Source organism: Carya illinoinensis, chromosome 10 (assembly GCF_018687715.1).
Source record: "Carya illinoinensis cultivar Pawnee chromosome 10, C.illinoinensisPawnee_v1, whole genome shotgun sequence".
Taxonomy (NCBI): Eukaryota; Viridiplantae; Streptophyta; class Magnoliopsida; order Fagales; family Juglandaceae; genus Carya; species Carya illinoinensis.
The window spans coordinates 20,909,008-20,924,905 of NC_056761.1; the positions used below are offsets into that span (position 1 = coordinate 20,909,008).

General features: G+C 35.9%; 1 protein-coding gene across 1 annotated transcript; it reads left to right on the plus strand.

Moving 5' to 3' along the window:
* Positions 1-2,625: 2,625 nt before the first annotated feature.
* Positions 2,626-3,216, plus strand: LOC122278530. Its single transcript, XM_043088711.1, has 2 exons — positions 2,626-2,749; positions 2,807-3,216. The coding sequence occupies exons 1-2, from the start codon at positions 2,626-2,628 to the stop codon at positions 3,214-3,216; spliced, it is 534 nt and encodes a 177-aa protein (XP_042944645.1).
* The last annotated feature ends 12,682 nt before the right edge of the window (positions 3,217-15,898 follow it).

The window sequence follows — 15,898 nt, forward strand, 5'->3', positions numbered from 1 at the left end:
GCAATTTAGTTCAGCCATTGGGAAAGTAATGGCAGTTGAAGCTGATAATGATGAATGGGCATGGGGTAAATGCCTTCGAGTACGGGTTGAAGTTGACTTAAATAGGCCTTTGCTAAGAGGAAAGTGGTTGAAACTGGATTATCAATAGTTTTGGATTTCTTTTAAGTATGAATGCCTACAAAGTTTTTGCTTTCACTATGGAGTTGTGGAGATGCTAATATTCAGGTGGAGATGGGGGAAGCATTAGACAATCGGAGGGTCATAAAGGATAAGCAACTAAATCTTAGCAGTTTCCAAAATGTCGAAGGTATGATTTCAAGTAAAGAAATGGGGCTGGTTAGGGCTTTAAAAAAGGATTGCATTAATTTTGGAATAGTGTCCCTTCGAGAAGATATGGAAAGTTCCTTCCATAAGGAGGTTGAGTTTCCTTATTTACCACCTATGATGATATCTAAACATCATGCTAGTCCACAGTCTAGTATAGGCCCTATCTCCTTTTTAGTTCCACATAATTCACCTAAAAGGAATGCTAAGGTGGTAAGAAAGAAAGGTTCCATGTGGAAAAGGAGAGCCAGGGAGATTAACAACCAGCAAAGCAATGAGATATACTTTGAAGGTAGTGATAGAAAGAGAAAAGGACGTGGCATTACCTTTGATGATAGGTTGTTATGTCAATCTATTAAAAAATAGAAATTGGCTACACTTCTTGATCTGAGCCATTCTCAAAATCTATTGGTGGAGGTTGCGATGCAATCCCACCAATAGTCATGATGTGCCTTAGTTGGAACTGCCGAGGGCTTGAGAACCCTCGGACACTTCGTGAGTTACACCATTTGGTGAAATCAAAATATCCTAGTTTTATGTTTATGATGGAAACAAAATGTAATATACATAAGGTGGAGATTGTGAGGAAAAAGTGGGGTTTGATAGTAGCTTTGTGGTTGACATTAGGGGCCTTAGTGGTGGGCTTGCTTTTATGTGGATTAGTACAGATGACATATAACTGAATTTTTACTCTTAGAACCATATTTCCATTATTTTCAAAAGAGTTGAGGATGGGTCAAAGGTTCTCATAACTGGCTTTTATGGAAATCCTCTAGTATCTAAAAGGAGTGAGAGCTGGAAACTCCTTCAACTGTTGAAGCCAAGGCAATGGAGGGCATGGTTATGTTTAGGAGGCTTTAATGAAGTTTTACATAATCATGAGAAGCAAGGGGCTGCTATTAGACCTTATTCCCAAATGAAAGCATTTCAAGAAGCAGTGGAGGCATGTGGTTTAAGTGACCTTGGTTTTCAAGGTTCAAAATTAACTTGGTGCAATAATAGAGAGGGCCCTCAGTTCACTAAAGAGAGGTTGGATCGAGCTTTTGGCAACGTAAGTTGGACTAGCCTCTATACAAATAGTAAGGTAAGTTGTTTAGCTGCTTAGATTTCAAATCATAGTCTTTTTCTGATTACTACGAGTTTTGGTTTGAGAAGTGAGTTATGTAAGAGTCAGTGGAGGGAGAAATTTTTCAGATATGAAGTCAGATGGGATAAAAGAGAGGAGTGCAATAGAATCATTGCAGCTATTTGGTCTCAACAACAGTATCCTTCTACAAAGATGGGATCTGTTTTTAGAGGTTTACGGAAGTGTAAGGATTCATTGTAGAGATGGAGCAAGGGGACTGTGGATAAACAAAAGAAGGAAATCAATGATAAATTGAATTAGATTTCCAAGATGCAAGATATCAACACAGGCATCCACTCAATGGAATCAAAGAGCTAAACAGGCCTGGCTAAAAGATGGGGATATGGACACGAAATATTTCCACATGTGTGCTAATCAAAGAAGGAAGACTAATGCTATCAAGAGAATTGTTAGAGAAGATGGATTAGTGGCTTGCAGTTTTGAGGAGATTACATAGGCTTTCTATCAATTTTATCAAACTCTCTTCATTTCTTCCAATCCTGAAGGCATTGATGAATGTCTTAGCTCGGTGGCTCCTCCAGTAACTGAAGAAATGAACTCATTTTTATCCAACAAATTTACAAAAGAGGAGGTTCAAAAGGCAATGTTTCAAATGAATAATTTGGGCTCTTCTGGACTAGATGGATTCTCAATAGCTTTCTATCAAACTCATTAGGACACTGTTGGTAAAGCTGTTAGTGATGTTGCACTTGAGGTACTTAATTTAGCAGGAGAGATTGCACATGTCAATGAAACTTATATTGTGTCGATCCCTAAGGTGAAAAGCCCCAAAACTGTTTCTGATCTCATGCCTATTTCTTTATGCGCATTCTTATATCCAAAGTCCTGGCCAATAGATTGAAAAGTATCCTCCCTGATATTATTTCCTCCACTTAAGTGCCTTTGTGCCTGGTAGGCTTATTTTGGATAATATTATAGTTGCATTTGAGGCCATGCATTCAATGAATTCTAGATTTTCTGGTAAGGCAAGGTATATGGCTTTAAAGCTTAATATGAGTAAAGCCTATGATAGGGTGGAGTGAGATTTTTTCAGGGAGGTAATGTTGAGATTGGACTTCAATGAAAGGTAGATCAGTTTAGTGATGAGATGCATCAATTTAGTTTCTTACTCTATTCTCATTAATGGATCTCCCCAATGCTCCTTTAAACCTACCATGGGTATAAGGCATGGTGACCTTTTATCACCCTACCCTTTTATCTTTTGCCCTGAAGCACTAAGTTCCTTGCTTAATCATGCTGAGGCATCGAAATTCATCGTTGGCATTCCAATTGCAAGAAGTAAGCTATGTATTAACCATTTATTTTTAACAGATGATATCTTGCTATTCTATATAGGAAATTCACTTGAATGGTCAAGGCTCATTGGCATTCTGGATATTTATGAGAGGGCCTTAGGTCAGAAGCTCACCAAAGAGAAGATCTCTATTCATTTTATTGCAAATACGAGCAATGCTGCAAAGGACTCTATGCTCAGTGTAGCAGGGGTTAGATCATCCTCATCTTATGAAAAGTATCTTGGATTGCCAGCTCTCATTGGAAGATCAAGGCTCAAAGCTTTTAAAACCATTTTGGACAGAGTTAGAAGTAGGATTAGCAACTGGAAGTCTAAGTTTGTCTCTCAGGCAGGAAAGAAAATACTCCTCAAAGCTGTGGTTCAAGCACTTCCAACTTATTGTATGGGGCTTTTCAAACTCCCTAAAACTTTGCTGAAGGAGGTTAATAAAGTGATGCACCATTTCTGGTAGGGACAATAGTAAAATGAGAGGAAATACCATTGGGTGTCATGGAGCCAAATGGGGAAGGCCAAGTCTGCAGGTGGGTTGGGCTTTCGTGACTTGGAAAGCTTCAATTTAGCTTTACTAGCCAAGCAAGGGTGGAGAATATTATAGCAACCTGAGTCCCTTGCCATTCAAATCCTAAAACTGAAATACTTTCCTAACTCTACCTTTCTTCAAGCCAAATTGGGATCTAGACCTTCTGTTATATGGAGGAGTATTGCAGCAGCAAGGAACTTATTAATGGAAGGATCTATGTGCAGGATTGGGAATGGTGAAGGCACTACAATTTGGAAGGATAGATGGTTGCATCAAACCTCAACATACAAGGTTCAAAGTGCTATTAAGGTATTGGGTGAAGATGCTACTATGGCAGAATTGATTGACCCTAACTCTAAATAATGGAAGATGGAATTGGTGTAGGAAATCTTCTCAAGTAGTAAAGCTAAAATCATAAAAATGATCCCAACTAGTATTGCCAACGCACCAGATAATTTGATTTGGAAGTGCACTACTAATGGGAAATTCTTAGTTAAGAGTGCTTATCATTTATAAAAGGAGCTCAATGATCTTTATAAGGGGCGATCTTCTAAGGCTAGTTCTAATGTGCCTAATGTCACCAAGGTTTTTGTGTGGAGAGCCTGTCTAGACTCACTACCCACGAATCTAAACTTCTCTAAGAAGCAAATTGTGGAATCTCCAATGTGTCCCATCTATTTGAGAGAGGAGTTTGTTATTCATGTGCTTTGGAAGTGTAGCTCAGCAACGGATGTCTGGAGTCAATGCTCTAGAAATATTAAGAAAAGTAATTTTAATGCAGATACTTTTAGAGGACTCTTTAAAGGCCTTAGTGCAGTAGTAGGGAAGGTATTTTGGAGGATTTTGCTGTCACAGCAAGGAGATAATGGTTGAGAAGAAACAAGTTTGTGTTTAAAGGCTTTTTTTTACATCCATCTGTGGTGGTACAACAATCCAAATAGCTATTGGTGGATTTTCAAGAGGTGCAATCCAACAATAGTCTTATTTTTTAGCTGCTTCGTGGATAGGTTTGTAGGTGGGACCCCTTCAAAAAGGTTTCTACAAAGTGAATTGGGATGTAGCTATCAACAAGGCTTGGGGTAGGATTGGTTTTGGCATTAAGTGAGGGATCATGAAGGTAATGTCATGGCTACTAAAAGGATGCAGAGAGAAGGCTTCAATGATCCACTGAATCTTTGGGAGCTTTAAATGCTGTAATCTTTGCTTCTGAACTTGGTATGAGAAAGATTATTTTGGAAGGGGATTCCCTTCAAGTTTTCAATTCCAGTGTATTATTCAAAATACTAAGCTATGGAATGGTGCATGGATGATTATCTTTGATGTAAAACAACATCTCTTTTCTTTTGCCAGTTGGTCTATTAAGCACATTAGTAGAAATGCTAATGGGGCTGCTCATACACTAGCTAAGAACTCAGTTAGTAGAGGTTGTGGTTGATATGGAAGATAACCCTTTTTGTATTCATTCATTCATTACATGAAGGTGCTGAGTGTGCGAAAGTGCACTCTAAATATCCTATTATTGGACTAAAATGCTAAAATGTGAATATAAATTATAAGAATTAATGTGTATTCTTAAATTGAGTTTCTATTTACGTTGGGATACTCCTAAGCAGCTTTTTATGTCTAATTTCAGAGTTTATCAAAGAGCGAGTCAAGCCTAGTCAAATTCAAAGGAGGACATTCATGGGGTTCGAGAAAAATTTGGAAGAAAAGAAAAAGAAAAAAGAAATCATAAAATGAAACCACAAGAAGTCCAAGTCCTAAATTCGCTAGAAGATAGTCTGGATATACTTTATACTTTTAATTGTATCTTTTTCCTCACATATCAAATTGATGCAATTCTTGATGCATTAGAAAGCTATCTTAAAGGTCTATATCTTTGTCTCTAATAAGGATTTCCAAATTTGAACTCCTGAAGGGTGTAAGTTTCTGCCAAGATAAGTCCTAAAATTTAAGCGATTTTTTTTATGAGGAAATTAAGAGGATATTAGGGTTTCTTTCCTACCTTATATAAGCATATCATTAGTACGAAATAGAGGGGAGAGGAGGCACTAGAGGTAGATCTGAAGAGAGGAGAAAATCACTTCCATGGCCACCGTTCGCTTCAGTTTTCTCTGGAGATTTTTGTTATCCAGTATATTTATGAGTAACTAAATTCTCAAGTAGGGTTAGGGATAAACTTGCACATTAGATGGTATTTCTTATTTATTTTTAATTCATGTATTTGATTTTCAATTGCTAAAACTCTTTTGTTTTATCATTCTCAATTCATCGTTGATGTTTTCTTCTCCTAATAATCATAGAATTTATTCTGTTTATGGATACAGTCATGCTTTTTCTATTGAATGGATTAGTTTTTTGATTATATTTAGATCAATTATTTATCTATATTGATTTAGATTTTTTGCTGCAATATCGCTCCTTGAGTATATTGTCATCATTGATTTTTCTCAATAGGGGTAGTAATTTATGTATTTTAAAAGTGGTGAATGATTTTCCAAAGGGTTAAATTTGATTTAATTTTGGTTTATAAATCTATACCTTCCGATTGGAAATTTCATAAATTGAGTTCCTAATTGAGTTATCCAATGAATTAAGAATAATTAAAATATCGGATTTGTGCAAGGGATTCCCGATGCTCTATTGTTCATCAAATTTGAGTACTTTTTCCATTAATCACTTTGCTTCACTTTAATTTACATTTAAAATTAATTTTTGTTCTCCATTACTTATTTAATATTTTTTTTAGTTTCTTTGTTCCTCTTGCTATTATTTTAATTTGTCTCCTTATGGAATCGACACCCCAAAGTTGTGCTACAATTACCGCATTATTCTTTGGGCGTAATCAAATTTTGGCGTCGTTGCCGGGGAGACGGTAGAAGAATTGTGAGATAGTTTTTCTTTTCAACAGTTTGTAAAGGCGGTAACTTCGTTCCCTCTTTTAGCTTGCTGCATCTTTGTTTTATTTTCTTTTTCTTTTTGTAGTTTTTTTTAGTGTTGCATTTTTCTCTACCTTGTGTGCACAGGTATAGAGACGCCTTAGGTCAGTTTGCTTGTAGACCTTTGTTAGAGTCAGAGTTTAATTTTTATAATCATTTGTTTGATAATTCTTCTAATTCTGAGAAAATGAGTGAACGCGAAGATCAACCCACTAGGTCCCTTCAGGATTACCTCCACCTTACACGCACAACCACACTATCATGCATCATGTTTCCAGCTAATATTCACCAATTGGATTTTAAAACAGGGATGATACAGTTACTCCCTACTTTTCATGGTTTGGAAAATGAAAATCCATATGTGCACATTAGGGAGTTTGAGGAAATAGTTGCTACTTTTCATAGTCAAAATGCAACTGATGATATTGTGAGACTTAAGTTCTTTCCTTTCTCTTTGAAGGATAGAGCTAAGAGTTGGCTATACTCATTGAGACCACGATCGATTGGGTCATGGAATGAGATGACTCAGGTCTTCTTTAATAAATACTTTCCCCAACATAAGACCAATGCTTTAAAAAGGTAAATCTCCACCTTTGTACAAAAGGACAGTGAGACTTTGTATCAGTCTTGGGAGAGATTTAATGAGCTATTGAGTATGTGTACTCACTATGGGTATGAGAAGTGGCGCTTAGTGAGCTATTTTTATGAGGGACTTACACCTAGAGAGCTTCAATTTGTGGAGATGATGTGTAATGGTGAGTTCTTACAGAAAGATCCTGATGAGGTCATAGAATACCTCAATGAGCTTGCTGAAAAAGCTCACACTTGGACTGGACCTAGTGCTACTGAGAGCACATATAGGTCACGACTTGCAGGAAACCTAAATAGTGGTGGAATTTACCATCTCAGGGAAGAAGATAACCTAAAGGCTAAGGTTGAGATGCTCACTAGGGAGCTAGAGGTGTTAAAGAATAAATACTTAAAGCCAACACACGTGGCTAATCATGCAGAGTCTTTTGGACCATGTTTTGTGTGTGGTGGGGTAGATTACCTTGCCTAAGAGTGTCCCACATTTGCTGAGATGAGAGGGATGTATGAGGAACAATGTAATGCCTTAGGTATGTACATGAAGCTTGTTGCACCTTTCTCTGATACCTACAATCCTGGGTGGCGTAATCACCCCAATTTTAGTTGGAAATCTGAAAACCAGCCACCTGCATAGCCCCCTAGATCATATCCTGCACCATATCATGCACCTTCATCTTCTAGGAGTCCCTTAGAAGATACTTTACATGCTTTTATTGAGACACAGAGTAAAACTAATCAAAAGTTTGAATATTTGATTATGTAGGTTGTTGAAGAAAACAAAGAGATAAAGAGTCATATATCCAAGATAATGAGCTCCTTGAGTGTGAATGAGCATGGCAAGTTTCCTTCTCAAGCTCAATCCGCACCCCAAGGTCATCATATGACACAAAAAAAATTTAAAAGAAGTCAATGCCATTATGACAAGAAGTGGTAAGTCCTTACACATTCCAACAACTGATAAGTAAGAGGATGTTGAAGAGGAACAAAGCAATAATAGTACCGAGTTCCCCAAGGAAGCTGAGGTAATCAAGAGTCCAGTTAAGGTACCATTTCCTCAAGCTTTAAAATCTGGTATGCGAACTTTGGATTCTAGTAATGAAATGTTGGAGAACCTCAGGCAGGTAAAGATTAACCTTCCACTTTTGCATGTTATTAAACAAGTTTCCACTTATACAAAAGTTCTTAAAGATTTGTGTACAGTTAAGAGGAAGCACCATGTTAAGAAGACAACATTTCTAACAGAGCAAGTTAGTGCTCTAATTGAACAGCGAATTCCTCCTAAGGATCTTGGTTGTCCAACCATTGCATGTAATATTGGAAATCATGAGTTTGGGCAAGCCTTGCTAGATCTAGGAGTTAGTGTTAATTTGATGCCTTATTCCATTTATTTGCAGCTTGGTTTGAGTGAAATTAAGCGTACTTCTATTGTGCTTCAGTTGGCTGATCGTTCAGTTAAGAAACGAGAGGGATAGTTGAGGATATTTTGATCCAAATTGATAAGTTTTATTATCCTGTTGATTTCTTAATTTTGGACACTCAATTAGTTGTTCAGTCTAACTCTAAGGTTCCTCTCATATTAGGTAGATCTTTCCTTGCTACGGCTAATGCACTTATAAATTGCAAGAAGGGGTTGATGAAGCTATCTTTTGGAAACATGACCATGGAGATCAACATTTTCCATATTGAGAAACAACAACCAACAGATGATGAGTGCCACCAAACGCACATGATTGACACACTTATAGACAAGGGAGTTCACACAACTCATGATTTTGATCTCCTTGAATATCCCATTGTGAATTCTGAGTTTGATACTATTAGTGATTCATCTGATGTTATTGATATTTGTGCTATTTTTGATGAAACTCAGGATTATGGCACACAGGCTTGGTAACAGAAATTTGAGGAGTTGTCTAAGAAAGGTGGGAAACAGATTCCTGTAAGTATGAAAGCACCAAGAGTTAAATTGAAACATTTGCCTAAGTCTAAAGTTTATAAGGTTAAAATGAAAACGTTTCATAATAAAAATATTCTTAGGAAGAGGTTTGAACCTAATGACCAAGTTTACTTATATGATTTTAGATTTCACAAGCACCAAGGAAAATTTCGGTTTAGGTGGACTGACCCCTTTGTAGTGAAGAATGTTTTTGTAAATGGGGCGGTACAAATAGAAGATCTTAAGGATGGTCGGATCTTTAAAGTAAATGGTCAATGCCTTAAAGTATTAATTAATAGGCAAGTTCTGGAAGTGAAATACATTCCACTTGTGGATCCAGTCTATCAACCTTGACCACACCAACCATGTAGGTTTTTCTTTATTTATTTTGTTTTGCTTTGTTTTGTTTTTGTTTTTTCTTATTTTATTTCTTTTCCGTTTTGTTTACTGTTGTTTTCTTTGTTTTTGATTGCAGGATAGTTTCATTTCTTCATTTCAGGTTACCATCTTTGGTGTTTAGCGAGCTACCCACGTCACTCATCAGGTGTATTCTACCATTTTCAGTTACTCCCCATTTAATTTTGATTCTTAAACATTGAGGACAATATTTCATTTAAGTTGAGGGGTGGTGGTGCAAATTCAGTATTTAAAATGCTTGTTGGAACTTTGTGGCATATTTTCAAGTGTCAATTTTTTTTTAATTTGCATCACACTTGCATCATTTTCACATGTGTACTCATTCTCATTCATAGCCATCTTCGTGAATTTACCAAACCCATCATAATCATTTTTGTTAAAGCATTCATAGAACCCTTAATGCACTTATCCAAGTTTTGTGGTAAGATGGTGGTTTGACACATGTAGGTAGAGAACTCTTTTGCTTAAGTATTCATGTGAGTTTGGAGAGGATTGAGAGCATACAAATGCAGTAAATTGTGATAAGCGTTCATTGATCTGTTGGATTGGGCACTTCTTTTGAGAATATCATTACATGGTTTGTGGTACGATGGTGGATATACTTGGGATATGATGAAGGTCAACTTAGGATTAACGTTTGAGCCTTTCAAGCTATCATTTTCCATCATAGACCCCTAGTAGCCAACTTTGAACCAATAAACACATGTAACCTTTTATTTTTTTCATATGCCCATATCATTCATGCCTCTCCACATTGGAGTATAACCTATACACTGATTTTCTTACCCTTTTTACTTCCAAGTGTATACTAGGTGTGGAATTTGCATCCTCTTTCTTTTATTTTATCATTTTCAATTAAGAAAAAAAGAAGAAGAAGACAAAAAAAAAAAAAAAAAAAAAAAAGGAAGAGTACAAGTTGCATTCAATTGAGTGAGCTCCAAAAAAAAAAGTTGGTAGAAATGGAAAGAATACAAAAGTGGCATATGTTGGTCTTTCAAATTGTTAAGAGAGAGAGAGAGAGAGAGAGAGAGAGAGAGAGAGAGAGAGAGAGAGAGAGAGAGAGAGAGAGAGAGAGAGAGAGAGAGAGAGAGAGAGAGAGAAGAGGAAGAAGAAGGAAAATCATTATTATTTGATGATCTGAAAAGTTGGAGAGTACATCAAGTGAGAAGTGTGGTCTATTGAGATATTTAATAAAATTCCCTTTGTATGTATTTGGAAGTTTTTGAATCTCTTTCATCCTTTTTCTTCATATAGTCCCAAAACCAAGTCACATTACAACCTTTTGTGTTGATCGTTCTGATCCTAAGTAAGCTGTTGGAAAGACTGGTGGAAGTCTCATTTGTTAGTGTTCCTATCATAAGATCAATGTTTGTTTGTTGCTTGTACATAATTGCCTAATTTTCCATGAGAGTGTGTATACACCCATTGTCAACACCATAGAGAGAGCCCTTACACGAAACACTATTATATCCGTGAGTTATAGAGTTGAACCTTTTGCTTGAGACGTTCTTGATATTGCATGTGTCAAGGTTAGTGATAAGATGGTTATGGCTTGGAGAACATACACACACTCTATGGATTGCAATAGGTGGATTGATCTTGATAGGTTATTGGATTTCTTAGATTGGTTTAATTTGTGAATTTGGAAAGTGTGACTTAATGGCCTTTATGTGTGATTTTCTTTGGCCTCTTTCGTTGTTTTGACATGAAAATTGCTAGGGACTAGCAATGAGTAAGTTGGGGGTGTGATGAGTGTGCGAAAGTGCACTCTAAATACCCTATTATTGGACTAAAATGCTAAAATGTGAATAGAAATTATAAGAATTAATGTGTATTCTTAAATTGAGTTTCTATTTACGTTGGGATACTCCTAAGTAGCTTTTTATGTCTAATTTTAGAGTTTATCAAAGAGCAAGCCAAGCCCAGTCAAATTCAAAGGAGGAAATTCATGGGGTTTGAGAGAAATTTGGAAGAAAAGAAAAAGAAAAAGAAATCAAAAAATGAAACTACAAGAAGTCCAAGTTCGAAATTCGCTAGGAGATTGTCTGGATATACTTTAGTTTTTTGATTGTATCTTTTTACTCATATATCGGATTGATGCTATTCTTAATGCATTAGAAATCTATCTTAAAGGGGTTTAACTTTGTCTCTAATAAGGATTTCTAAATTCAAAATCCTGAAGGGTGTACATGGCTGCCAAGATAAGTTCTAAAATTTAGGCATTTGTTTTATGCGGAAATTAAGAGGACATTAGGGTTTCTTTCCTACCCTATATAAGCATATCATTAGTACAAAATAGAGGGGATAAGAGGCACAAGAGGCAGATCTGAAGAGAGAAGAAAATCATTTCCATAGCCATCGTTCGCTTCAGTTTTCTATGGAGATTTTTGTTGTCTAGTATATTTATGGGTAACTAAATTCTCAAGTAGGGTCAGAGATGAACTTGCACATTAGATGGTATTTCTTATTTATTTTTAATTCATGTATTTGATTTTCAATTGTTAAAACTCTTTTGTTTTATCATTCTCAATTCATCGTTGATGTTTTCTTCTCCGAATAATCATAGAATTTATTTTGTTTATGGATTCAGTCATACTTTTTCTATTGAATGGATTAGTTCTTTGATTATGTTTGGATTAATTATTTATCTATATTGATTTAGTTTTTTTACTGCAATATCGCTCCATGAGTATATTGTCGTCATTAGATTTTCTCAATAGGGGTAGTAATTTATGTATTTTAAAAGTGGTGAATGATTTTCCAAAGGGTTAAATTTGATTTAATTTTGGTTTATAAATCTATACATTCCGATCGAGAATTTCATAAATTGAGTTCCTAATTGAGTTATCAAATGAATTAAGAATAATTAAAATACCGGATTTGTGTAAGGGATTCCCGATGCTCTATTGTTCATCAAATTTGAGTACTTTTTCCGTTAATCACTTTGCTTCACTTTAATTTACATTTAAAATTAATCTTTGTTCTCCATTACTTATTTAATATTTTTCTTTATTTTCTTTGTTCCTCTTGCTATTCTTTAAATTTGTCTCCATGTGGAATCGACACTCCAAAGTTGTGCTACAATTACCGTGTTATTCTTTAGGCGTAATCAGAAGGCTTTTCAATAAGATATGCTATTTCCTTTTTTTTTTTTTTTTTTAAAAAAGGACCACGATAAAGAAGATGGCAAGGACTTAATTTTACAATGTTTTAATGTCTTTTATATACCCAAAAACTAGACAAGTCGACTTTGAAAATAAAAACGCTGGCGCACTCAAATTAGGTCGTATCTTGTTAGCATGGCTAATAGATTTCTAAAACCATCCCCACTAGTTCAAAAGTATCATAGCATACTCTTTATAAGTAGGCACCACATGTTCGATTAGATCTTATATATTTTCTAATACTACTCTAATGGAGAAGATATGCATGCAATACACTATATTAACTCGTTTACAATATAAGTTGTATGCCTAACCTTAATCTTATACTACTCGAGCAACTTCAGCAAGGAATTAAAACACTTGTGCTACGTTTGAATGTTGAACTGAGCTGAACTTAATTTTTTATAAATAGTAGTGAGTTGAGATGGTAGAGTGAGTTATGTGGGACCTATTTAAAATAAATTTAGATGTGTTTAGATATTAAGATGAGTTTAATATTATTTATGGGAAGTTAAAAATGTATGGGGCCCACCAATAATTGTAAAGTTGTTGTAATGATTGAATCATTAATTTATTAATAAATAACATAAATCAAACATAAATTTCCTCATTCCAAGTAAAAAAATTACAACAAAATAAAAATAAAATATTCCCAGCACTATAAATACCAAATCTTCTTACTCTAAATTTACAAACACAAAATAAAATAATTCTTAATAAAATTACAATAGTATTATGCCCACATTTTATTCTATTATTTATTTATATACTACTTAATTAGCAGTAAAAAAATACATGTAATGTAGAAGATTTTTTTTTTTTGAGTTGCTAGCAAATTAAGCCTCGCTTGATTCAACATCAGAGAAATTTTTCTCCCACTTGAGTGGGCTCTCCGTCGCTCGAGAATTGAGCTGGAGAAATTTTTCTCCCACTCAAGTGGGCGCTTTTTTGCTTGAGAATCAAGTTGAAATGCCTTTTTGGTCTGCTAATGTGACTCCCCCAAATCCCCACGTACGGACACGGGGAAATCGAGATGTCCGGATGGTGACATCACGGGTCACCACCCTATCGACGAGTGCCAAGTGTGTGTATAAGCAACAAATGTGCACGAAGAAACACGCAGCGGATAGCAAAGTCATAAGCTAAGTACCAGAATTTTTCTTATTTTAATACAAAGCTGTTCAAAACATACATAATAAAATATTACAAACTACAAATATTGTTCAAACCAACAACAAGCTTAAACTTCAACTCAATACTCCGGCGGAGCCGCATCCTCGGGCTCAGCCTCCTCCTCTTCCTCGAACTCTGCACCAAAATCTACGGTACCAAAAATGGTGCCGCAGGTAAGTAAGATCCAAATACCACTAGATAATAGCATATAAAACTCAAACAATATGCATGAAAGAAAAGCCAATGCACATGACCCGTAAAACCATATTTTTCCACGCACGCCAAAAACCCATTTGGCCCAAAAACATTACCATTAAAATCATTCATCGCCATTATCCTAGATAATGACCCAAATCAATAAACCACCATTTTTCCAGAAAATGGATCACATAGCCTCAAACCAAACCTTGCCATTTTCCCAGAAAATGGCCCGTAACCAAAACCATAAAAACCAATCCAATTATTGCATGCACCATGATCTCCCCTAGGGATCATCTACACACCCTGGCTCTGTGCCACACCGTAGGTAACGTCTACGTGTGTGACACCTAAACGAGCGATGCCCAGTACTCGCGCCTAGAGCGTCCCTGGCCAGGCCCTCCTCTAGTCCCAGCCACTCTAGGGACCATGGAGTCGACACGACAGCGTTACTGTATCGTGCGATCCGGTCGTCGCCCTGCGACAACCCAGGAGATGTCACTCAGTATTATGAACTCTCGAGTGACCAGAGGAGCTCCACCGAGATATTCATTTTTTCTTCCTACTCTATTTCGTTCTCTCTTTCTATCAATTTTATTCGTGGAGCTTTCAAGCCTTCCAAGATGGCCGACATTTCTAGGTTTTGGGGTCTTTAGTGGGATTGAAAGTAGAAGGATGAATCTGGATGGATGCTCAATTGGAAGGATGTGTCGACTAATTTTTATTTTTATTTTTTGAGTTTGCAGTTGACCTGCGGTATTGCCGTGGGTCTATGCATTGTGGTTCAGAGTTTTAGACCGCCTGTAGGTGCGATGGTTCAGTTCAAGGCATTCACTTTGAAGTGTAAAATTGGGTTAAATTTAAAATTTTAACTGGTTGATGTCATCCGAATACGAGCAGAGAGCTCAAAATGGATTTTTCTAAACTTCTCAAAAAGTTGGAGTTCTTTAGTCGAAATGCTGCACTGGTTTGGGTGTTTTCATGAATCACTGGTCAACATTTGTAGAAATGGATTTGGGCATTTTTTAGCCACTCAAAATGCCCTGCAAAAATGAGTTTTAGTCGTTATTCTTCCTTCTTCCTTTAGTCGCAGTCATTCCTTCTATATTTCAGCCAGTCCTTTCTACTTTCTTCAGCTATTCTTCTTCAATCGTTGGTTCTGGTTCATATGCAAGTTATTCTTCCATTGAAAGCTTTCTTGCTTTCATTTCATTTCGTTTCTTTTTTTTTTTCTTTAAATTACTGACAAAAGCTGACGCGGTTACACGCTTGAGGACTGGTTTTTTTTTTTGTTTTTGAAAAAGGGATACTAATTTCATTGCGGACTGGTTGTGCCTAGTAGAATTGTTTATGATATAATTGTTGATGACCAATTTTTCTTATAGCGCTTTTTCAGGTGGGCGTGCCAGTAATTTTTTATTTCATTGTTAGTTCTTCCTGGAAGCTTTTGCAGGAATTGCAGACCATCTAAAATACATTGAAGACAGTAAGGCTGACATTATAAAGTACTGCTGAAGTTTACAAGATCCAGGTTTTTTTTATTCACAATATCTTCAACATTTGGGTTTAACTGAAGTCTGAAAGGTTTTGTTTTTCCATCTTCAAGAAGCCATATATGTTGTAGTTTATGCATGTGATGTCAATCGTGAGAGTTTAAGAAATGCTAATTTGATTAAAAAGTTAAATATTGTTGTTAACTTCAAACTGATTCTAAAAGCCTACCAGACTTCAATCACCATTTACAAATTATAATGCACTTCATATGTCATGTACGTAGTTATGCAAGTAGCATCAATCATGATGAGACTTTGAGTGTCAATTCTTTTGCTAAGAGAATTTGAAATGTACTTACCGATTCCCGGCAGTTCATGCCACTTAAGTATAGTTTCTTGGTCTTCATGGCTGAAGTTTCCTTGCTTAATGTCAGGCCTAAGGTAATTCATCCATTGGAGCCTACAACTTTTTCTGGATCGAGTGAAACCTAGAATAAAAGAAAATGCTATGAAAAAATGTAATTGTAACACCTGATCTCAGCCAAGTCCGCTTTTTTAAAATTTTTATTTTTGAGTTTTTAGGACTGAAAATCCACTTGAGATTGCAAGTTTATTTTTAAGAGATAATGGGTCTAAGATATTACTTTTAGTGGATATTGATTTATTTTTTATTTTTTATAGGCTTGCCAATTTAGTTAAATTTAT

Bases quoted from the DNA above. Each gene is read 5' to 3' on its own strand.
- LOC122278530 (XM_043088711.1), top strand. From the start codon at position 2,626: ATGGGTATAAGGCATGGTGACCTTTTATCACCCTACCCTTTTATCTTT. The intron at 2,750-2,806 runs GTAAGCTATGTA...TATTCTATATAG, and splicing joins TGGCATTCCAATTGCAAGAA to GAAATTCACTTGAATGGTCA.